The sequence below is a fragment of the Saccostrea cucullata genome, unplaced genomic scaffold, assembly GCF_032062105.1.
Source record: "Saccostrea cucullata isolate Sc308-1 unplaced genomic scaffold, CSIRO_AGI_Scuc_v1 ctg3212, whole genome shotgun sequence".
Lineage (NCBI taxonomy): Eukaryota > Metazoa > Mollusca > Bivalvia > Ostreida > Ostreidae > Saccostrea > Saccostrea cuccullata.
The window spans coordinates 73,457-99,065 of NW_026940079.1; the positions used below are offsets into that span (position 1 = coordinate 73,457).

General features: G+C 31.8%; 1 protein-coding gene across 1 annotated transcript; it reads left to right on the forward strand.

The window, feature by feature from the left end:
- The first annotated feature begins 1,788 nt into the window (after positions 1 to 1,788).
- Positions 1,789 to 21,141, forward strand: LOC134254717 (uncharacterized). Its single transcript, XM_062737249.1, has 7 exons — positions 1,789 to 1,907; positions 6,419 to 6,502; positions 6,596 to 6,655; positions 11,876 to 11,920; positions 12,087 to 12,204; positions 18,736 to 18,856; positions 20,727 to 21,141. The coding sequence occupies exons 1-7, from the start codon at positions 1,892 to 1,894 to the stop codon at positions 21,057 to 21,059; spliced, it is 777 nt and encodes a 258-aa protein (XP_062593233.1). The 5' UTR covers positions 1,789 to 1,891; the 3' UTR covers positions 21,060 to 21,141.
- The last annotated feature ends 4,468 nt before the right edge of the window (positions 21,142 to 25,609 follow it).

Sequence of the window (25,609 nt, forward strand, 5' to 3'; positions counted from 1 at the left end):
TCTTTAAAAATTCATTTTTTGTCAATGTATTTAATTGTATAATAAAACTTTTTAAAAATTGTAGAGAACTGCCATATTTTCATTTTTCGTATCATGCATATTTGTACAAAGAACGATTACTCTTCACACTTGGGTAATAACACACAGATAGAGAAAATTTCTCTAACTAGTATAAATACTTCAAGAAGGATTTCAGCTTTAAAAAATAAATATAAAAATCTTTTTTAAAAAATCATAGAAACGCATTCTGGAGTAATAATCATTATAAAAGCATTCTCATTTGTCATCATAAGGTTAAATTATTGATTTTTGTCAGAGTGTTTCAATAACGTTGATCGATGACGTCACAACTGCTTAAGAGAATGTGATGACGGCGCTGCTTGTATCCAGATAACTGTGTTTGAGAGGGAAATACTTTATAATTTGTTTGTATTTATTAGAGAAAAAGATCATTGGTCAGGTGTACTGATTTCAAAGCTGTATGTTTTTCATTACTGAAGACAAGAAGCCGCGTCCTTATGTAAGTCAGGAATTCCTCTGATATTCTTGGAAATATCAAAGAATGCAAATATAAGTAATAAACAACGATTATTCAGGGAACATGGCATTATGAATACAATAGCTCTGCTGGCAAATTTTCATGATGCGTTAGCGCAGCATGGAATATGCCAACAGAGCAATTGCTATTCATAACGCCATGTTCACTGAATAACGTTGTTTATTTCTAGGGCAGTTAACAATAAAAAAAAACATGTCTTCTCTTTCTCTCGTCTTTAATTACTTAATCATTGAAAGAGTGTATTATATTTATATGTATTAACAAATCGTAGGAAGTATATACATGTATTGTTCTTATCTCCCTACTTATACCTTTTTAGCTCACCTGAGCCGAAGGCTCAAGTGAGCTCTTCTGATCAAAATTTGTCCGTCGTCTGTCGTTGTTGTTGTTGTTGTCGTGAACTTTTCACATTTTCATCTTCTTCTCAAGAACCACTGGGCCGATCCCAACCAAACTTGCTACAAAGTATCCTTGAGTAAAGGGGATTCAATTTTGTTCAAATGAAGGGCCACGCTCTTTTCCAAGGGGAGATAATTCGGAATTAGAGAAAAATTAATGGCATTTTTAAAAACTCTTCTTCTCAAGAACCACTGGGCCAGGAAAGATGAAACTCACTTGGAATCATCCTCAGGTAGAGTAAATTCAAGTTTGTTTATATCATGACCCCCAGGGGTAGGGTGGGGCCAAAATGGCCGATAAAAGTTTAACATAGAAATATATAGGAAAAATCTTTAAAAATCTTCTTCTCAAGAACCACAGGGCCAGGAAAGATGAAACTCATGTGGAATCATACTCAGGTAGTATAGATTCAAGTTTGTTCAAATCATGACCCCCGGGGGTAGGGTGGGGCCTAATGGCCGATCAAAGTTTTACATAGGAATATATAGGGAAACCTTTTAAAATCTTCTTTTCAAGTACTTAAAAGCCATGCTTAGTGATATTTATAGGGAATCATCCTCAGGTATTGTAGATTCTAGTTTGTTCAAATTATGACCCCTGGGGGTTAAAATTCAAACCCCCTTCCCCCCCCCCCTTCAGTAAACTTTCAGATCTGATCTCATATATGTGCTTTTTCCTATCCAATTGCTCAGGTGAGCGATGTGGCCCCTTGGCCTCTTGTTAAGTTATGTTTTCCCAAGGCAATTTGAAATGTTTCCAAGTACAGTTTACGTAATATATAAACAGAAGAATAACATACTTAAAATGATACAAGGAAACAAGTTTTATCGCTATATTTCAAACAAGGAAATCATTGTATATTCTTGACATTTTTTTCTTATATGATACGTTTATACAAAAAGTTTTTCGTTTAAACACTGATAAGAAAGAAGTATGGCAACTAAATTAGGTAAGTCTTGAATATGAGTTTCTGTAAATGTGTACACGTATACATGTAACTAATTAAACTTATTTTGTGATTACAAATTAAAGGCGAAAGTAGGGCCTTGATTTCACCAAGTATTATGTCTTATAGCATAGGTTAATACTGACAGTATTTTTGTTATTTCACAAAACATTTCTTAGTGTTTAGAGGTTCATGGACTCAGATTTGTTAATATTTTTTATTACCTAATCCAATGAATTTTGTTTTTTTGTTTTTTTTTTTATAAATTTAATATTTTCATCTATTCTGTATGTGTTTTCAGTTTTTCTTATCTTTTCAAACCAATGTATTCACTGTTGATGTTAAAACTTGCCCGGTCAAGAACTTTTAATTGCCCGGTCAAAGACTGCACATTAGTGACCGTAAAATTTCGGAAAAAAACGATCCGGGTTTCAAATTAAGTTGTTTATGACACTGCACAGGCATGGTAAACAATCATCTTATTCGATCTTTCGACATTGGTTTTAAAAATTGTGTGATTTTAATAGTCGGATATTTTATTTAATGAGAATTACTTTTTAAATTAATACACTGTGGGACGTGGAGACCGGTCGTTCGGGTGAGACCTATCAACTAGGGCTGGGTATTGGCCCGAATTTTTGTATTGCTGTATTCTGCGATATTTTTAACTGTATTGCGATATGTATTGCAATATTTTCAATGTAATAAAAATGGCATTTTCTTATTATATTTATTTAAATTTACATGCATAATTTACATAACTATGATAAGTAACCAACATGGGAAAAAAAATCTTGTTGATTTAATTTTAAGTTATGCTCTTAAATGTTCCCATAAAACAACTTCTGTCTTACTGTTTGGCTTAATAACAAATTTTCACAAGTCCATTTTTATATTTAATCATTTTAATGACAAAATTCCTTCATCTAAGCATATTACCAATATATCGATATTACAAAATCGTATTGCGATACAATATTTTTTTTCCATTGTATTGCAATATATTGAAATATCGATATTATTGCCTAGCCTTACTATCAACCGAGGTCCCGTGCATGTCGCAGTTAGTGCACTGCTGCAGTGCTGGCACGAAAAAGGTCCCTTTCCACCGACAAGTGGTGGCGTCTCCGTATGAGTAAAAAAAATTTCGAGGGGAATTTAAAAAATACTCTATACTATCAATCTTTAATTATTATTACATATGCACCATATTTAGGTATAAATTTACAATATGGTATGGTAACCTTCTGTACAGAATATACAATTGTGAACACTTAATACGGAAAATAAAATTAGGTAATAAAACAATTATTGAATGCCTGAACAGTCAATAGACCAGAACATTTTCCCCGTGGTGCAGGGAACAGCGCAGTGGCTAGCGGCCTCGGGCAATAGAACACACTGAGCTGTTCCCTGCACCTCGGGAAAAATATTCTGGTCTATTGACTGCTCAGGCATTAAATAATTGTATACTGTATAATATCACGAATTATATCTTTTAATAGTATTTCACACAAAAATATATTAAAATTTTATTTCATCTTAACGTTATTGAAACTTGGTGGGTTTGATTGACACATCCTTGTACTCTCACAAATTCTACATTTATTCTTAATACTTGGGAAAAGTGGCAAGCTTGTTGTGTATTAATGAAAAATATTAAGACTTTAATCCAGAAAATTCAGAGAAAAAATGTTCGAAAGAAATTTTGATGTTTTTCATTTATACACAAGAAGATTGTCACTTTTCCTAATTATTTAGAATAAAATTAAAATTTTTGAAAGTGCAAGGATGTGTCAATCAAACGCGTCTAAAAAATTTTAATAACTTTTAAAAGAAATGATTTTTGAAATATATTTTTGTGTGAAACGCTATCAAAATATATGTCATACTATTATACAGAATATATTAACTTCAAATATGTGTCCATGCACCTTCAAGAGCATAATTAAAGGGCTCTTTCAAGAATATACTACGTTTTTCCGTTACGATATTTATTTGTCATTATTACCCAAAAGTTTTTTTTTCAACTGACAAAAAAATGACAATAACAATTTGTGTGAAATATTTCTGCCATGTATTCCAATTTGAATTCATTGGAATTGTCTTACAATTGTCAACATTCATCGAACATGTACATGTACGTGATCGAGGATTAATAGCAAATGAATAGCACAGAGAAGAAGTACATTGGTTCTACAATGTTATAAAAACCTTTTTCCTGATGTTATTGAAAAAAGGGAAAAACAAACCAAACATTAGCTGGATGGTTGATTGTGATAAATATAGGGTCATAGATATTCTTCAGTATAGATAGTTTGTGATGGGCCTTAATTTAGCAAGAGTTACTTCCCGTTGGCCGCCATACTGGAGGTACAAATGTTCATATTCCTTCATTGTTTAACTTTAAATTTTAATATTTGTTAATTTGAATCGGAATCATTATTTTATTGAAGTATATAAATTTTGGAAGCCTCCTCTATTAAAAAAAATTGATAAATATTTTCCACGATTAATTTCTGCTATATTTTCTTAAATTTGGTAAGACAAAGAGGAAAACTGACCGAGTCGACCTCAAATATGGCGGCCAACGGGAGGTAACTTTTGCTAAATTTAGGTTCATTGAAAACTATCTATTTAGCTTCAGTTCATTTCATCCACATCATACCCAAAGGGCATACATTCTAGACTATTATAAGAAGAGTCCGCACTATAGTTTGTGAGGTAAATATAAGAAAAAATCGACTAGGGTAGTTAAGATATCTAAAACACCGTAAACACAAATTGAAACTTTTTGATTTATATAAAGGTTATACTTTTGAGATAGTGCATTTTTTTTAACTAGGAAGAGGAAATTATATTCTTTCTTCATACCAATAACCAGTGAAAGTAGAAAAATAAACATCAGTCGTATAACAATCAAATAGAATACAAAGGAAGATAAAAACACATATGCAGTAAACAAATGAATCAAATGTTAAAAACCAGCTCAAAAATAAAAAATTAAAGGATACATGTACTTTTTGAATCTGATTTAAGTAAATGATTTTTTCAATACGAAATGTAATGACCTGGGACACATTATCTAAAAGGATATTGCGATAGGATATGCGACTAGATTTTCAATGCAATGGACATGTCTATGTCAATGCAAATATGTGTTTCGATACAAGAAGTGTTATCTCTGTTTTTACATGCACGGGATGTAATGAATTTAGATAGGAGAAAGAAGCAACACACTGATGGCTCGAATGTCTGACATCAATAAGCAAATTAAAAAAAGGTTAGAAAAGAGATAAATTAAACGGAATCCGACAATGTACTTTTCTTACCATTAAAAGAATATTTCTGTTGATATTCGAAGAAAATGTAAAACAAAAACTTTCTATCTTTGTTCGATTTTCAAAAAAAAAAAAAAAAAACTAAATAAAAAAAAAAATAGCATAACGTCATAGTGATCATGACCATGAAATGTTCCGCTGTATATCTTACAAAACGATACATACATGTACATGTAATACTATGCATTAGTTTTTTAGAAAACTTTTTTGCAAAAAAACTGATGATTTTAAATGAAATCGCCAAAATAATGTTTCACTGTATTTTGTAATATATATAATTTATTAGCCGGACTATGCTGAAAGGAAAGTCCTGGCTATAGGCATCATGTTCGACAGTCTTACTATAAAAAGCTGATTTAAAAACACCAAACAGCGTCAAAGCAGTAGCTTCCGATAAACAAAATAGTACTCCCATTACGAGACAAATAAATACTTATAGCAACCCAATCATTGGAAAAGAAAATGATCAATATTTTTGCTCGAGAATTAAACTGAAAGAGAAATTAGATATTCGCATTATAAGGATAATCGTGATATAACAATTTGTGCACATACGCTGTTGAATGCATATTGTAAGCGAACTTTTTTCAATAGCGCGGGCTTTTCGAAATGTTGAAATTGTTGAAGAGTTTCATGTTTCATATAGTTTTCGTCGATTGGATGTCATGTTAGTGATGAGACTCTGTTTTATTTTTTTGCAAATTAATAGCATAGTAATTTGGAATTTTAAAAATTAACATGCTTGAAATCGCTTGACAATGTACATGTATCAGTGTTTCTACATGTAGTTGGCGATAAAAGTATTGTTTGTTGGAAACTAAAAGAATGTCTATAAAACACCTCTGCATTATTTTAATTATTCGAAGACTGAATTTTTGAATTATGAGAAAAAATGCTGATTGAATAGAAGATATGCAAGAATTTCTTCGAAATATGTTTTATTTGATTTTAAGATCATAGCACATCTTGGGGTCTGGACTGTTAATTTTAATTACTGGTATATAGGATATTGTTTTAAATCATTATTACAGAAACTCTACCTGTTAAAAATCAATTGCCAAAAGGAAAAAAAATAAATATGTACTAATTTTGGATACGATAAATACTGGAGCAATTAGAGCCCGGCTTTCAGTTCTTTCAATACTTTTTTCTTTTTTTATTTATATTAAACAGGAAGGAAACTCTTTGTGATCCTTTTTGTCTTCTGTAAACAATGTATTTTCAAGCAGATAACAGATTACCATTATGAATGTACCGGTGAGTACAAAGATTAGAAATGTCTGAAGCATTAATTGAATTTTTCTTTTTTTACCCAGACTTAAATTTATTGATGTCAACTTGTTATTACAGGTTGTACATCTTTGAAGGGCTCATCTGTGTGCCAGAATTGCACCAACGTAGAAATAAGAGGTTTTAGGTTTTTATTTGAAGAGCTTTTAATTATTCTAAAGCATATATAGAATTGGTACCATTTTGCCCCAGTAGTAAAAGAGATGGGGGTATTATGATTTGCCTTGTCTATCGTCTGTCCCTTTTTCTTTATCTGTTTGTCCGAAAAAAAAAACTGTAACATAATATGAAGTTCATAAGTTCATGGAGCAATTGTTCTCATATTACTGTAGAAGTGAATACAAGACAGTGCTTTTAATTTCTCTACGTTCACGATTTAAAAAAAAAACATTCAGCGAATTATAAGCCATTGTGATAATTATTTCACTTCAGTTATGGCGAAAAACAGACTTAGTACCTGAATATTTATAAACGATCAACTATGAAATTAAAACCACAGTGAAAGGTAACTTTCTAACAAACCGTGAAATTTTAGACACTTGAAATTAAAGACGTCCTCAGTATAAATCTTTATTTCTTGTGACAAGGCCACTTAATTTGGCGAAAATTAACTTACCCAAGTAGAACTTTGGCAATTACTTTTGAACACTTGGTATGAGGGTTGATCCAAAAGTAATGTCACAACTTCGATAAAAATGCTTCTAGTCGACGTAAATTAACGAAATTACACATGATCGAAGCTATATATATTGTTAATCAGTCCTGTGATATTCAAATTAAAATGATGTATACTTTTCAAAATATCGCATTATATATAAAGTGCAATTATGGTAGTCGCCGCACCAAAATAACGTCATAATTATGGTGGATACGCGGCGTCATACACTTAAACGCTTCCCCTTCGTTTCATTAAAAATATTTGAGATTCATGGACACATTCACATATGTTTCTCTTTTTAAAAGAATTATTGGCTACCATTGTAAACTCAGTCTATATATAATTTAGTTATCTATCAAAAATTTTTGAACAGTACCATAAGAAAAACTTAAAGTTTCTCATATCGCTCTAATCGTCTCTCTTTTTAGAAGTCAGACACCATTTCAAGAACGTTTGCCCCCGACCTCCCTTTTTCGGTCTTTCTGTCCTCTGCTGATCATTCAGTGACCCATGACCAGCTAAAAATCGCGAAAACCATCTATAAACAAGTCTCTCATTCACATTCAATCCTCTGTGTATCTGATTATCATCGTAACTGTTTCTATGGGCGATCTCCCAATCTTGAAGCAAAAACGCATTACAGATCGTTTCAGCGGTTTTTCTTCATTTTAGAAATTTCTAGTGTTCATTCCAGCAGATTAAAACAACTATGTTTATGATCAAAAAGCAATGACGTCATTTTATTTTCAACTTAAGACTAGAAAATGTCGTAAAATTTTGTCTTTTAAAATATTGGAAGCTTAGATGTTTTTTAGATGCTTTTTATATTATGTCTTTTTTCATTCTAACAATTTCACAATTTAAATCTTGACGTTTAGTTGTGACGCGGCGACACCCCTTATGTGTAATATTTTAAACGTCTATAAAATTAATTCAAGTAAATATTATTGAATGAAATTTTCAATTTTGATTAGAATTATTTTCATGCATCTTTTGGTATACTATTTTTGATAATATGACGCCAAATATTAAAGATATTGACACAGTGACATTACTTTTGGATCAACCCTCGTATTAGGACTTTCATGCTGCACGTGCGTCTTTACTGTGATGAAACCCTTTCCATGAATTTAAATTTTTATGCCCCTGTAATCGTAGTTTCGGGATGTATAGTTTTTGTCATGTATTTCTGTCTGTTTGTTTGTATGCAGAAACTTTAAATTTGTTCATAAATTTTGATTTAATGGAGCTGAGACTTTCATGGTCCACAAGTTTATTCCTTTTTCTTTTGACAAAATTGTTCCTGAATCATATAACCATTAATACTCTCCATCGACATCAAACTAGTTTTGGTGATTTGTCGCCTAAGGTGTTTTTTATTGCTTTGCATGCCTGTGTGCGATATTTATCTACTTTAATTTAAATTTTACAACGCAATATGCATGTAGTTAAGATGCCAAATTGGTAAATCGACAATTTCCAAATTAAGAAAATTGTTCTTTTCACGTGATGTGGGAGTCACATGATTTTAATAGATTTACTTGCAGTTTTATCTCATCTATAAATTTCAATATCGTATGGTCATAGTCAAATTAAAAATCATAATTTGATTCATTATATTTATTCTTTTTAAACATTATATCTTAAATTCTTTGCAAAAAATTCTGTGAACCCATGTTGATTCATCCTTTTAGAATATATCTCTTGAAATCTTTTTCTTCGATATATATGAAGCATATATTACCAAGAAATCTAAATATAAGTTTCCAATTCTCTTGAGCACCAAATACGAGGGTTAAGTTCGTGGACTTTTAAATGAGCATTATAGTTTAAATACTTCGTATATGCAAGCTGCTAGGGCCAAACTGTCGTAACACTTACAAGGGTTGTCCAAAAAGTTCGTGGACAATGGCGTTTTTAAAAGTGAAATGAAATGAATGAATGGTTCAAGACATGCGTATTGTATACCAAAATATTATATTTGAAAATCCAAATCTGAATAGTTTGTCTTGTATAGTTAGAAATGATTTTTTTGCAAAAAATAACTGTCATTAAAGGTCGCCGATAGTGCGCAAGGACCGAGGTAATTTAAATGCCATAAACCTTTTAATAAAGTGACCAGATTGAAATTATTATTTTCTTCATTAAATGCATCAAAGCTGATTGAAAATTAAACATATTACAAATAAATCGGTTATCGCAATTTTCTGAAACATTTGTATTGGTTACTATATTGACATTGAAAATATTAAGCGAAAACCGCAAAAAGTATGTTTGAAAAATTGACAGAAAAAGCGACGTCTGCCATCCTAACAGGATAACATCAATCATACAATTATGCTTTAATATGATTGAAACGTCTAAAAAACAAAATATGTATTAAAACAGCATGAATTTATTGGAATATATTTAGTTCAGTAATTTGTAATTGGTGTAAAAGATTTTTTTCAACGGTGTGTAAAATTTCAGAGACACTACAAGAAGTACAAAACCACTGTGATTTGATAAAGATTGGATATTCCTATGCATGATGTTGTTATAAATCTAGCCCAGTGGGACAGATCTTTGCAGCCTGTGTATACGATGTGCTCGTAAACTTGTATTGTGTATTGTTTAGAATTTTAAAATCTAAATAGATTATTTTCTATTCATAAATTGCACTCACTTGACAGTGTGGCATTATAAAGAAAAATAGCACGTGTCCATGAACATGCGATAAAAATTCAAAATCCATATTTTGGACTTCATCATGTAATAAGCGATAGATCAGATTAGTCCGTGCAGCTTAATTATACAAAATATTTACAGCTATAATGTTCATTAGATAATGTGCACTGTTTTATTTTATTTTATTTTTTTTTTTGTATACTGACACGCAAAAGAAACGCAACAAGCAGTAATTTACAAATGTTTGATTTTTTATCTTATGATTTTCAATAGCGAATAAAGTAAGGCTAAATTCACTTTGTAGAACATCAGAGATTTGATAAAAATGTTAAATGTTTATCTGTTTACTTTACTAATTAAAATATGACTGTTAAAACACCCCCTCCCAGCCATTCAAGTAAAACTTGCAAAACTGCCCTAAACAACAATTGCAGCTTAATTTCTAAGATACAATAGGTTCATAATATCGAGATCTTCGCGAAGGAATTATTCTTTGACATTTTTAAATGTCCGTTTGTCAATTAATTAGGTCGAATTTTCTCTAACTTAGAGCACTGAAGTCACCCTTGGACTTCTGATACAAGGACTGTCCTTAATGCATATGATACGTAAGACCCTGTTGAAGCGCAATGTAGTGAAATTTCGCATCAGCAACTCTCCATCACCTTTACATTGAAATTTTCCAGCTAGAGCAATTGAAATGCGTACATAAGCCATTTTCAAGTAGCCTTAGCATTTTTTCGGGAAACGAAAGTAAAGTTTATTTTTTGAAATATTTCTGCATTACTTATAACGAACAGTACAAAACCCTTAAACCTCCATAATACTGCCAAATGTTTTGTTAAACATGCAATTTTTGATTTCTGTAAAGCAGACTAAAACTTGACTTCCGGTTATGGTTTGGAAATCGTTCAACCGTTAATTTACTGATGTTAACCAAATTGAAGATATTCATAATTTTATGATACAAATTTCTTTACTTTACATAATTATTTCCCCCTAAAGTAGGGTGTTGCGTTTCTTTTGCGTGTCAGTATATATTGACTCAATAATGGTTTATTATAAAATACTATCGTACAAATCGTTGTGGATTTTATATAGCAAGTTAAGCATTTTTACACAAATTTTTTGGACAACCCTCGTATCTTGGGTTTCTGTGCTTCTTTGATTTAACTCCGCCCATCAACAACTCTGCTATTAAAAGGTTGGCAAATAAGAAAGGGTTTTGTTTTACACCGATTGGAACGAAAATAATCAGTTTTGTGAGATGAGAAGAAACTTCAGTAAATAGAGATGTCTTATTTAATTGTAAGACTACACAAGGTTCGTAGAATTTTACTGTAAAATCAAGTATTTTGTGGGGTCAAATTTTCGAGGTTTGAAGTAACAATATCTAATACCTATGAAATTTTACATTTTCATGGTTGATATGAATATATGGGTCTCTCCTTCCCCCGAAAACAGCGAAGATTATACTCCCACAACAATAAGTGAGTTCACAGTACATTGTTTCTTAATGCTCCCTGAGATTATGCCAGAAAGAATTGGAACCTTCATTTACCCTCCTATGAATCTGCATTCAAATATATATTTGAAAATATTATTTTACTACATACGAAATGTACGGAAGCTTATGAAAAAAAAGTTTAAGTTGACATTGCATTCAAGTTGATAGCATCCTGTATCTCTGCAAATATGTTTTTTTAATTACAAAATACATTTTCCTAATTTCTCATAAGATGAAATTGATCAGTTCTTCACTTGCGATATGACCTCAGATTGACAAGTGCATTGTATTCATTAAACTGTTAATTTCTTGCTGTTTGGGATTTAACAAACGACAAAACTACATAAAACATCAGTGTTTTGTAGTCTTGAACTATCAAACAGCTTTAAAAAGCAAATAATTTTTCAATCCAAATTAAGAGAGAGAGAGAGAGAGAGAATCAACAAAAAGAAGGTAAACATTTTGATTAACATGTGTTCTTTCAATAATGAAGACATTGTTCTTTCAGCTGAGAATATTTCTGATATTTTACCGTTTACTGGCGAAAAGAAAGGTAATTTTAATTTTGTTAATAATATTTTTGTTTTTGCACCGTCTCTTTCATTTAAATAAAGAAACGAAGTTAATCTGTAAAAACAAAATGCACCAACTCAGAATACATTTATCACCCAATTAATCCTCGCTCAATTTTAAAATGCAATTTTTTTTTACTCATCAAGGTGATTCCTTAAGTGTAATCATTGTCTCCTCTGTCATTGGTGGCATTTTGTGTGGATCACTCATCACAACTTTTGGTTTCTTATGTATTCGAATGAGGGAAAAGAGAGGACAAAAAAGGTAACTTTATATCAATTTTCCTCTTTTTACAATCGTTACTCTTCAAAAATTTCGTATGATTCAAAACTAAAAACGGTAAAAGGCAAACGGAAAACCCCAAAAATCTTACATCAAGTGATTTACATTCCAATCGTTTATGATATTAATCAGACCGAAACCAAAATACCCTAACTCCTATAGATATCATTTTATTCACACTGAATGGCAAACTATATTTTTGAGATGATTTTTATCTTTTTTTCTGAACGCATAGATTAAACATTACATGTGCTGATTAATGAAATGACAGTTTGTATACTTTTTTTTATCTGATTGCATCATATGTACTTGACATTACAATTTTAAAAAAATACATAATATAAATATTTACCCATATCATCTAAAAATTAAGAAGGTAAGAATCGCCACCATCTTAATTATTTCTTTGTCGGTCACATCTTATTGTCTGAAAATCCATGAAATAAATTTTCTGCAACTGTATTCATTCTTTGTTCAGTCTTTTTATGTCTCAACTTACGGACAGTTCAACCAAAAGGGTGCATCACACTTACATGTAGAAATCTTTCGTTAAATAGTACAGTTGATATGAAATTTTTAGGGAAAGTGGCTTGCATATGGATAATAAATGAAACAGACTAAGTTGTTTTGAGTTGGTCAAAAAGAGATAGGATAAACAAGTTCCTGACTTTAAAAAAAGGGACTATAATGCATACAGTGACGCTGTGTTTCTTACAGAGAAATTGTCAATTATGTGAGGAGATATGAATCTGCCAGTCAGATTCCTAAACTTGAATTGCCAAAAAAAGACTGAAAAATGCAAAAGGTTTTTGTAGTGGATTATGCTCTACATCCTAAGTTTCATTTAAGATGTAAAATCTTGCAAGTTCAGGAAGGTAAAGGTGCCAAAAGTGTTGTAATATACAAAAGAAACCTTAAATTACCGACATATGAATGTGCTTCATTGCATTTGAAACATATAATAATATAACATTTTTGAATAAGTTTTCCTATTATATCACAAATGTAATAAGTTTCGCTATAAACCCTGAAAAATGCCGAGTCACACCGGAAACAGTTATGTCCGGCCGGAAACAGTTATGTCAACCCTCGCCGGAAACAGTTATGTCACTATTTCGATCACGTTCACGTGTTTTTACGTTACGCATTTTAGTTCGGGTTCGAGATTTTATGACGTCGGTTGCTAAGCAAAAGTAAACAACACAGCGTATTTCTTAACGTCAAGAATGCATTTTTGGATTATTTGTGTACATTTTAACAATTTTGAATAATTTTAAATTTTCGTTTAATTTTTAAAATGTCATATAACATATACCACATGGCGTCTCGGGAGACTATACCAGAATATTTGCCCTTTGGCATCAGGTGACATAACATTCCAGGGCTTTCCTGTTACCTCGGGGCAAATATTCTGGTTTATTGAATGATAAGGAATTTTGGTGCTCTCTGATTGGTCTAGACGCCATTTACTGGTGTGTACCTCAGAGTGAGTTCACCTCAAATGACGTTCTGGGAGGTTTCTTCGGGTTTTCCCTCTCGACCAACCATAGATTTGCTTACAGCTTTTTCGACCAATCAGATTGCGTGTTTCAAAGCATGTGTCGGTTTGAATGTAAACATGTCAGACGCCATTACCAAGGAGATTACGAACTTTTGAAAGTAAATGGTTGAGTATTTATTGTTTATTAATATTGTTTTTAACTTTTTAACTAATATTTGTTTAGCTATTGAAGTATATCAACATGTAAAAAGTGTAATTACACTTTACATTATGGATGTTTATATTTGATGGAGACAAGCATGAAAGAGTCAGCAGTGTTGTAAAATTCCTCATCATTTAATAAAACGGTTATTGACGTTTGAATTCGGTCTACTCGTGACTATACAGACCTGGTAAGGTATTGGTTAACCTCGGCCTTCGGCCTCGGTCAACCAATACCTTACCAGGTCTGTATAGTCACGAGTAGACTTCATCAAAAGTCAATAATTGTATAATGTCACCCTTGAAGCCATGTGATATATGTATAATGCTAGACTGCTGTATCGCTTACAAGAGTCGTTTTTGCCGATATCTTCATTGTAATATCTTCAAATGACTCAAGTCCCGTGGGGATCCGAGTTAGAATAGGTCCTCAGTCCCCTTGCTTGTCGTAAAAGACGACTAAATGGAACGGTCTTTCGGATGAGACCGTATAAACCGTGGCCCCGTGTCACAGCAGGTGTGGCACGATAAAGATCCCTCCCTGCTCAAAGGCCGTAAGTGCCGAGCATAGGGCTAAATTTGCAGCCCTTCACCGGCAATGTTGACGTCTCCATATCAGTAAAATATTTTGGAGAGGGACGTTAAACAGTATGCAATCAATCAATCAATCAAATGGCTCAAACTAATTTTCCCATACCTTCATTACACTTAAAGCAATATGAGCTGCATTTTTGAAATTTATTTTTGCTGGTAAAATGTGTTTTTATGATTAATTTGTGTGTAATTTAAACCCTTATGATCAATAAAAACAAAATAAAGTTTAGAAATGTAGCAGAAAAAATATTTCTGTACAACCGAATATGCAGTATTATATAAGAAATCATTATTGTACAGGACGACAATAATTTAATTTAATTTTGCTTCAATCAAAGCGTATAAAAAGTTCTTTTATAGCAAATATGAACAACAGCAGTTTATAAATGTTATATTTTTCTGTCATTGAAATAGTTAATTACAAATATGCAACACTTTTTTCTGTTGTAAAACATGCAGCTCATATTGCTTTAAAAAGTGACTTTACCTGTTCTATGATATCAAGTACAATTATCTTACGTTGTGAGTTTATCATCATTATCCGATCAATTTTAAATCTTTTGTCAGTGTTTTATATGCACAACACTGTCATGCTATAGGCGTATGTTATCAATTAAATGCCTTGTTTACCAACAGAAGACATTTTTTAATGCAGTCAAAATATTTTACAACCATTAGAAGCACTTGAGAAATTAGCTTTCTTTGGCGATGTGAATCTCGATAATTAAAACTGAATCTATTAGTTTTAGATGGCAAATATCACTTGCAACCTTATATGACTGCATCTTTTGAAGATGGCTTCATTTTTTACCAGCCAATGCACTATGGCGTCACGATTTTGTCATTTCCACATACTTGAAATTAAGGACAATTGGTGTGAAGATTAAGAAATAATCTAAGAGGTAAAGATATCAAACATCGATCAGAAAAAATTCTATAAACAATTCAATTATGTAAAGAGCACATATGGATATATTTACATTTCCAATAAATTTCCCCTATGATTCTTTACAAAATAAAATGCAGTATATTTTCTCATGAACTACATTACGTATGTATCACGAATAAGCATGAATATCTCCATTGTTACGTCATAATACCGCTCTTGACGTCAAAAAGTCAAAAATATAGTGCACACTGTTTTGTTTTAAAAATGACAGTCGAACGGCGTAAATTTTTGGCAAGTCATCAGAAAAGTTATGTAAATATGAGAAATGAATTTAATTTTTGAAAATTCATGAGGTATATGAACTACCACGCTTCACACCGTCATATTTATCATGAAGCATCTTCAAAAATTAAATTCATTTCTTAAATGAACCCCTAGAAATTTTAGAAGTGGAATTAAAGTGCCTTCCTCAATTTCTTACCAAACTTCTTTTTACAACAGAACATTCAACAAAAAGGTGCTCAATAGTTTCAATATCCTTCTCACAGAAGGAGCAGAATTATGAATCAATATCTTGATTTGAAAATATGGCATTTAGCAGGAATTATTCTATGTAAGATTTGGAATTGTAACCATTGAAGTTTTGATTCTTGGGTTGTTTTGAAAGGTAGCTCAAAACTTTTTCCACAGTATTTTCACTAAATTCTTCACCATTTTCACTCCATTATATAACTGAAATTATATTGCCCTTTTTTTCTTAATGAGAACATTATACATATCTTTACACCCTTTTTTACTTTTTAAGAAAATTCCAAGGCTTGATCAGTGGTCTAGGAGTTGGCTTTATTTTATAATTCTTAAAACAGGATTGTCTCTTTCGAATTGCCTTTCTTAGTCCTGCATATTCAACATAGTTTGTATTTACCTTCATGTCATTTTGAATGAAATCAAAATTGTAAAAGTTTCCATTTAAATCTAAGAAATATTTCATAAAAACTAAGCCCGAATTAAAGTAACTTTTGATGAAAATTGGCTGGCCACCATTGGTAACTGGATTATGCCTTATTTGTTCTTGGAGAGGACTTAAATCAGCTATAGCTTTAGCCTGATTTACATTACACCAGCTGACCAATACATCTTTCCTAAACTTATTTTTCATGGAACATTACTCAGATTCCAAACAGCCAAAGATGACTTGTACTTATTTCTAATTCTGCTTCAGCTTCAAGAAATAAAACCCATTTTGTACTTGAGCACATTACCCGCCTTATCCAACTAGATTTCAATGATGTAAAAAAAATTTTAATAATCTATCATATTTAAGCCCCATAAATCTAAGTTCTTGAACCGTTACCTTTTTCTTAACTTTTTAGCTCAACTGAGCCGAAGGCTCAAGTGAGCTTCTCTGATCATATTTTGTCCGGCGTCAGTCTGTCCGTCTGTCTGTTCGTCTGTCTGTTCGTCTGTCTGTCTGTCTGTCCGTCTGTCTGTAAACTTTTCACATTTTCTACTTCTTCTCAAGAACCTCTGTGCCAATTTCAACCAAACTTGCCACAAAGTATCCTTGGGTGAAGGGGATTCAAGTTTGTTCAAATGAAGGGCCACGCCCTCATTCAAGGGTAGATAATTTGGAATTAATGAAAATTTTGTGGCATGTTTTAAAAATCTTCTTCTCAAGAACCACTGTGCCAGGAAAGATGAAACTTATAGGGAAACATCCTCAGGTAGTGTAGATTCAAGTTTGCTCAAATCATGACCCCAGGGGGTAGGAGGGGGCCAAAATAGCCGACCAAAGTTTTACATAGAAATATATAGGAGATTTCTTTAAAAATCTTCTCCTCAAGAACAACAAAGCCATAATTGATCATATTTATATGGAAGCAGCCTCAGGTAGTGTAGATTCAAGTTTGTTCAAATCATGACCCCCAGGGGTAGGGCGGGGCCAAAATGGCCGACCAAAGTTTTACATAGAAATATATAGGAAAATTCTTTAAAAGTCTTCTTCTCAAGAATAGCAAAGCCATAATTGATCATATTTATATGGAAGCAGCCTCAGGTAGTGTAGATTCAAGTTTGTTCAAATCATGACCCCCAGGGGTAGGGAGGGGCAAAATGGCCGACCAAAGTTTTACATAGAAATATATAGGAAAATTCTTTAAAAGTCTTCTTCTCAAGAATAGCAAAGCCATAATTGATCATATTTTATATTGAAGCAGCCTCAGGTAGTGTAGATTCAAGTTTGTTCAAATCATGACCCCCAGGGGTAGGGCGGGGCCAAAATGGCCGACCAAAGTTTTACATAGAAATGTATAGGAAAATTCTTTAAAAATCTTCTTCTCAAGAATAGCAAAGCCATGATTGGTCTTGGGACTAGTTTTGGATTAAAGCTTTTCAAGTATAAACCAATTCTGCTTTTTCCTAGCCACAGTGCTCAGGTGAGCGATGTGGCCCATGGGCCTCTTGTTGAGTTTTATTATTCCAAGGGAAATTATACAAGTCTTTTTTTTAAAATCACTCATGACATCATCATTAGGATTTGGTAAAGAAAGGACATGATGATTTAACTTACGAATTAGTAAAGTTTTTATTACAGTCATTTTTCCAAGAGGAGTAAGTTTGCGAGCGTTCCGTTGTAACATGTTTTTTTTTTTTTTAATTTCTTCAATTTAGAAATTGTTCTTTTAATTGTTTGTATTTGATCAAATATTTTCAAGAAAAAAACATGCAGTTCCCAACTGGCATATCACGCTCTTCTGTCATTTAACGCTGTTTACCGAGCTATTTTTTTTTTGAATTTGAAATTAAAAAGAAGAAATACTAGTATACACTTTCACAGAAGACTAATGGAATTTATTCCTCCAATGCTCTATTTATGTCTTTATTTGACAGTGTTTAGCTTCAGTTATCATTTTTTTTACCCTTTGTGGCATTTAAACGTATATGTACAATCAGGGAAAGGAAAGGCTTTTTTTAGTTGTAGAACTTGTAACCAATCTCTTTGTATAAATTATACAATAAGATATGTTTAAAACAAACGTACAACATGTCTTAAATGAAATTTGAAATTTTAAAAATAAAGTTTGTTTGTTGATGTCTTTATGCTAGAAATTTTGTTCGTAATGTTTTTCACGAACATGAACAATTAATAGCATGCATATGTGATTTTCTTTTCTGGTAGATTTATACATGTGTCAAGCGATATACTTTGTAACATTAATCTATCATCGGTTTTCATACCGTGGTTTTTGAATATCCGAATAGACTGTAATATTTTTTCAACATATTAAATGCACGGTTTTTCTTTCTATATTTGAATTCATCGTTCCAGAAAAAATCGAGTTTTACACCATCTGCAAAACCCATCATACGAACATGAAGATCGGACGCAGAATGATCTAGACCAAGAAAAGAAAAACCTGGCATTATACAGCGAAATAAATGATGACATGGTACATTTGTGTATTAATTTTGTATACTAATAAGTGTCTTCCTTAAAGAGGAAATCTTGCATCAACCGATGTCTCTCAAGCTTAAGGGTCTAATCAGAAGAAAGTACCAAATTTACATGTGTACATAAACAAACTAATAAAAAATTAGATTATATATTTTTATTAATATTCTTGATATATATTTATTTTTATAAAACGTTTTTTACTGATATCTGCTCATATCTGTTCAATTCAATGTTTTCAAAGGCTCATAAGTTCTAATTTTTTTGAAAATCATATTGATCTCATATACAGGTCATGTAAGGTACGGTGTAGGCGTTTTTGTGCCCTAAAATTATTTTGTTCTTAAAAAGTTATAAAATTGACTTAAACTAGAGTTGAGCAGATGAATATGATGATGATGATGAAACAAGAATATCAACAGTTTCGTTCAAAGTCATTATTTCGTAAATTCTATGATCGATATACTGACCTTGTCAGCAAATGCAATTTATCATTCATTTGAAACAAAAGCTGACTGACATTTTTTGCACTAATTGATGGTCCATTATTTTAACACTGAATTGACGACAGATTTTTCCGTGATTTCCCGATCATGATAAGGAGCACGCGGCGGGTGTGATCGGTCAGCAGGGGATGCTCACTTCTCCATGGCACCTGATCCCACGTCTGATCTTTCGGAGGGTCATATTTGCTCTTCTCCTATTTTGTATTGTTTTATGCACTTTGGACTTTGATAGTGAATACTGTTCGTTATCTCCATATCCTTTATAAAAGGGAATCGGCCACAATCGCCCACTTTAATTTTTGGACATATTATCAAAACTGCTTTGAACAATCACATATCTCAAAATCTTTGTAAGAAATGCATGCAGAGTACAATGTATGTTTTTTTTTCTGAAAGAAAATTCCATTCAAAGTTGAGGTCTTTTGCAACATTTTTTCGAAAAAATACGGCAAATGCACAAGTTTATGACGTCATAAGTAGCTTTTTGGAGGTCATATGACCAAAAAATATTGTGTATTCTTATTGCATGGCATTGATTCAGAAAAAAAATGGATTTTTAATTTCTTATATCACTTTGATATTTTAAAAATATACAGGGCTCATTTTGTTGTATTAAAATTGTACCTTGTTCTCTAAAACTGTAATTAATAAATAATAATTTGCGTTACATTATGAAATGTCTTTTGATCCTTGATTTCATACAATTTGAAACTAAATTCAGTTTTCAGTTTAAAATTTGAGAAGCAGAAAAAAAGATATTTTATACGTCACCATTTCCCTCCAAAACGTCCCGGCTTGATATATAGTCATTTCTGATTTAAACTGTACTTAAGTGAAAATGAAAGAAATTATTATCTTTTTAATCCCTTATCTTTTAATTTATAAGACATATAACAAAATAAACTTTGAATTTTTCATCAACTCAGAATCCAAACAAGAATAAAAATCCGAACAATGATCGGTCAATCACGAAATGCACGTATAAACATCGTGATGATCTATGATACGCATGCAATCCCTAACAGAAGTCAGCTTTTGTTGTTAAAAATATTTTAATAATTTAAAAAAATCTTTTTTGTGACATCTAGTCAGTCGACTGTAGCAAAGTTTGCAAGTTAGAGAATCAAAAGAAAGAAATCTTGATTATTAAGTATGGTCAATTTTGACACTTTAAAAATCAATATCCAAAAAATCCTTTAACATTATTCAAGTAAATTATATGAGGGGAATAGGTCTTCAGTTATATGGAAATCTACAATGAATTCAATATGGAATTATGAATATCAATGATAATATATATCCACAGAAACCCATACAGAATTTTTTGTTGAAGCACTTAATTGACACTCTGATAATTTTCAGCTAAATCTCCAAACGGGTTCCAATGCAATTGGAAATAAAGAACAACAGAACATCTCTGAACATCTCCCAACAGCAGATGAAACTCATGCGTATAACCACTTGTATGAAACAGATGAATTAAGAAGAGGTCATCTTCAAACCGATGTTGCCAAGGCGAATCCGTCTTTATCAGGATTGACTGATGAAGAAGATGTGATGCCATTTAAAGCAACAGACATAAGAAATTCCTTAGAAAAAGTTGACACGCTTGAGAAAGGATATGACGCTGAAAAACAAAATAAAAGTACCGGCCAATATTACGTGCTTGAAAAAGCAACGCAGTTTTCGACATAAACTTGTCAACTTTGCAATGATGGTTAGACTACCTAAGCTTTAAGTTGTTAACCGTCATAATCATACAATCAGTCACTTTGCTTGGTTTAGTGCATATCATGTGCATAGATGTCTCCCTCACGCTCAGGGTGTCAACTGCTTGGTCTCCATTCAGATGATAAAATACTGCTAGCAATGGTGCCATGTGTTACTGCATTTACATAGTTTTACTTACCATGAAGATAAAATGTCATAAACCAGTTGTAAATAACTCTTATCAACATATTATTGATAGATGTCGGATCGGTAAACAATGAGTTTTAATCGTTACTTCAGAATTCTTTTTCGCTTCTTTTTGAAAAAGCTATATGGAGTCAGAGCAGTGGGTTGAGAAAAACAAGAGACTGGGCTGATATTTTTCTACTCTACTTCATGCTAATGAAGATTCATCAGGATAATAATTTTGCATTGTATTCATATTAATGCAAAAAAATTTTTTGATAGTCGAGTTACTCATTAAAATTCATTTTCCCTATAATTCTCTCGTCACTAAAACACATTGTCTCATTCGCCTTCAAACTCTTTACGGTACCTCAGTCATTAGAGTGCTCGATTCATGATAGGGAGATCGTGAGTTCGAACCTCGGTCAAGACTCCGCCAAGTCAATAAAAAAAATGTGAGACCTTTAAAACCCTGGCGCCGTTTCACGACTGGAGTTGGCACGATGAAGACCTCTCACTGCTCAATGGACCTGAGTTCTAAGCAAAGGTCAAAATTTGAAACCATTTGCCGTTATATATATAGTGAAGTCTCCTTATGACTAAAAAATTTGTCGAATGGGAGGTCAAACAATAAACATTCAATCAATCTTATTCTCCTTCAATGTAGAAAACTTCTGTAAAAGAGCTTTCGAGTGCTGCCTCTTTTTACGTTTCATAATATTGTTTAACATTCTCAAAAGTATAATTAACTATAGCAAATAATTTTAGCAGACACAAAAGAAGAAGATGAGAAATGTATTAATTTTATAAAGGAAGATAATCCAAAGAAGAAGGTATTGTTTTAGATTTATTACGACCTAATAATTTAATGACATCAAAAAGTTTTGAAACTGGCTTAAATATTAGTTTAATAAATGACTCTGATAAATCAGGAAATAATATGGCATTTAGGTTTACCATTCTGCAAATATGACGTCATTAATGTGAAGCATTTCTCTATTTTCAACAGAAAAGGCCTCAAAATGGCACATTTCAAAGATTATTTTCCTTTAGAAAACAGTGTCCACAGCCGTCGCCCACGTTAATTTTTTGATATTTTGAGCAAAATTCAATAACAAATCAAATATCTCAAGATCTTTGTGGGCGATGCCTGTGGACAATGTTATCTGAAAGAAAATTCCATTGAAAATTGGTGTCTTCTGCAACTTTTTAAGAAAATACGGGAAAATGCACATAATTATGACGTCATAATGAACATTTAAAAACAAATGTGAGAAAAATGACTTGGATGATTTTTTTTTTCTGCATTGAATTTCAATTATTTAAAAAAGCATGAATTTTCAACTTTTACACCAGTTTCATTTTTTAGAAAATCACAGGCAAAATTTGTATGGAAACCATTCCTTCTCCTTTCCAGTAATTACAACTAGACTTAACAGAGTAATCCCAAAAATTGGTTTGGAAACGCTAATCTCATGACCTCCTGAGATGAAAATATTTCAAATTATCATGTTTACATTGTACTGTCCTGATAAAATTCAGTAAAATTTCCAAGAGCGTTACCAAAATAGGTAAAAAAAATTAAAGTAGGATGGACAAACAGAAAGTTGGATTTACAGGGAGACGAACAGCTTAAAGGTACTTGGACACAGATTTGAAGTTAATTTTTCTGTATAATATCAAGAATTATATAATTTAATATCATTTTACACAAAAATTAATTAAAAATCTTATTTCATTTAAAAGTTATTAAGAGCCATTCTCTGTAATGACTTGGAATTTTATATAGGAGCTGTGGCACGCATAGTCTCAGAATTTCTCCAAACTCTCTATGATAAAAGTCGTTGATACCCTAAAATGAAATCAGGCAAAAACTGGTTGCTATGTGTTATAGTTACCATGGCAACATGTCTTAAAGTTCGAAAATTGACAATTTTTACCATGTTTAGAGCCCCATAATTAACATTTGTGGCAAGGCAAACAATTGGCAACGACTGTTTCCAAAAGTTGAAGGCCTGTTGCCTCAAATGCATGATAAACAGGTTGGGTAAATCAACTATTACATACGTTACTATGGTAACAAAGTATTAAAAAGTAAAAAAAAATATTCATTGAATTTTATAAAGTCATACACGTAAAAATAAAAAGCAATTATAGGATGAAATGTGACCAAATAATAGAGAAAAGAGCCTTGAAACATAAACCAAGAAAAAATTATGATATTTCATTTTAGTTGGCAATGGTTGCCAAGGTTTTTATACAACAGAGAGCCTTCAAATTTACACTCTGTATGTTTAAATCTGATCTTATCTTTTAATGAAGCACATTTCTTCATAACTAATGATCAATTTTTAAAGATGTTGGTGTGGTCCTTATTTTCCCATTAAAAAAAATTCAGATTGGATTCTTTAAATAGAGTGTTGCTATGGAAATAAGCAGAAAAAATATGCTTAAAAATCTGAAAAATATTTCGTTCCCTTGGATACGTACCCTCAAATGTAGATTCCCAAAACTTTTATGATTGATATTTATTAACAGCTAACCTGACTTTTAATTTTGACTATCATCCATTCTCTAACTGGATGCAAGAAGCTGGCACACAGGGTTTAATATTGATATTAAGTTCACAAAATCGAACATTTTCCCTTCTTGGTAACCATAGCAACAATGTTGTTTTCTTCGTCAAGTTTTATCAATATATGATATTCAACTTCAGTTCTACCAGATAAGTACTATTCAAGGTGAGTCATATAATATGTTTCTTGATTAAATGGCAACTTAATTCTTAATGCAGCAAAAAATAATTCACTTTTAACCACTAGTACGTTGTTTCCATGGTAACACCGCAAAGTAGCAATTAATCCCAATTTTTCTTATGGTGTTGGTTTTGCAAGGTCCTAAGAATGCATATTTGTCAGTCTTGAATTTCCATGTTTTTCCTCAAGACAGTAGCATTAACCTAATCTTAGTTACTGATTTTGCTTGGTTACACTGTGTTACCAAGGCAACCATAAAAGTTATTTATAGAATAATATTTTTTATGCCCATATACTTAAGGTTAAACATTTTCATTGTTTTTTTTTTAAGTCGTTGATTGAGTTTGAGCATGTAACACCTACAGTTAGTGAATACGGAGTGTTTTTCAGCATATTTCAGCATTTCAAATGTATTCCAAATGTACCCATAGTTCCACTTACTTGGAGATATATTCTAAACAATTTCGTTACAGTATAAGTGGCAACAAGGTTTCATGTTTTTGTGAGAATGGTTTGTTGACTTTTCCTAGTTTTTATTAAGCCTCAGTAAAGATTTAAAGGGGCTGAAAATCTCATTTTTTCAAACTTTTTCGGCTGTTACCATGGCAACCGAGACACATAACAACGAAATTTTGTTTGATATATGTATCTGGTGTCAAGTACTAAGAATGGGTGAAGTTTCATCAAAATCGGTGACCATGCGTGGCAACGAAGTTTAAGTGGTTACAGAGAATGGCTATTAAAACTTTAATTTTCTGGCGGGTTTGATTGACACATCCTTTAACTTTCACAAATTTTAACTTTATTTTCAATCCTTAGGAAAAGTGGCAAACTCCTTCACAAGTTTCGTCATTCCGTTGTGTACATAGTTTATCAAATCGAGCAGACTTGTGTTATGTACACAGTTTTTGTAAACAGGGCGAAAGCTCTGTTATTGTTTGGTATTTTGGTTAACCGGGTGCGTTCAATTGCCAAAGTCTGCTCACAACAACTGCACGGACTGACAATACATTGTGTGTTTATTTTGCTTTCGAACATGTCTATACTGAATTTTCTGGATAATAGTATTAATATTTTTCATTAATACACAAAAAGATTGCCACTTTCCATAAGGATTAAGAATAAAGTTAAAATTTGTGAAAGTGAAAGGATGTGTCAATCAAACCCGCCAAAAAATTAAAAGTTTTAATAACTTTTAAATGAAATAAGATTTTTAATTAATTTTTGTGTGAAATGCTATTAAAATATATAATTCGTGATATCATACAGAAAAAAATAACTTCAAATCTGTGTCCAAGTACCTTTAATAGACAGATGGACAGGTAAGGTAGACACGTAATTTTCTCCTATATATTAGTCATATATGCATTTGGTAGCTTGCAACTAATTGAGTTAAATTAAGTTTCTTTTTAAACGGCATTGTTCTTGTTTATAGCGTACACAAAGAGCAATTGAAAAAATGAGGGCATTTTTTCCTAATTCTCATTTCTAATGTAATTCCTCTAACTTTAAGTTTATTTTTTCATTTATGAATGTAACTTTTAACCTGCTTATCTTCAATGTTCAAAGCAAGGATGATTTAATAATTCTTCC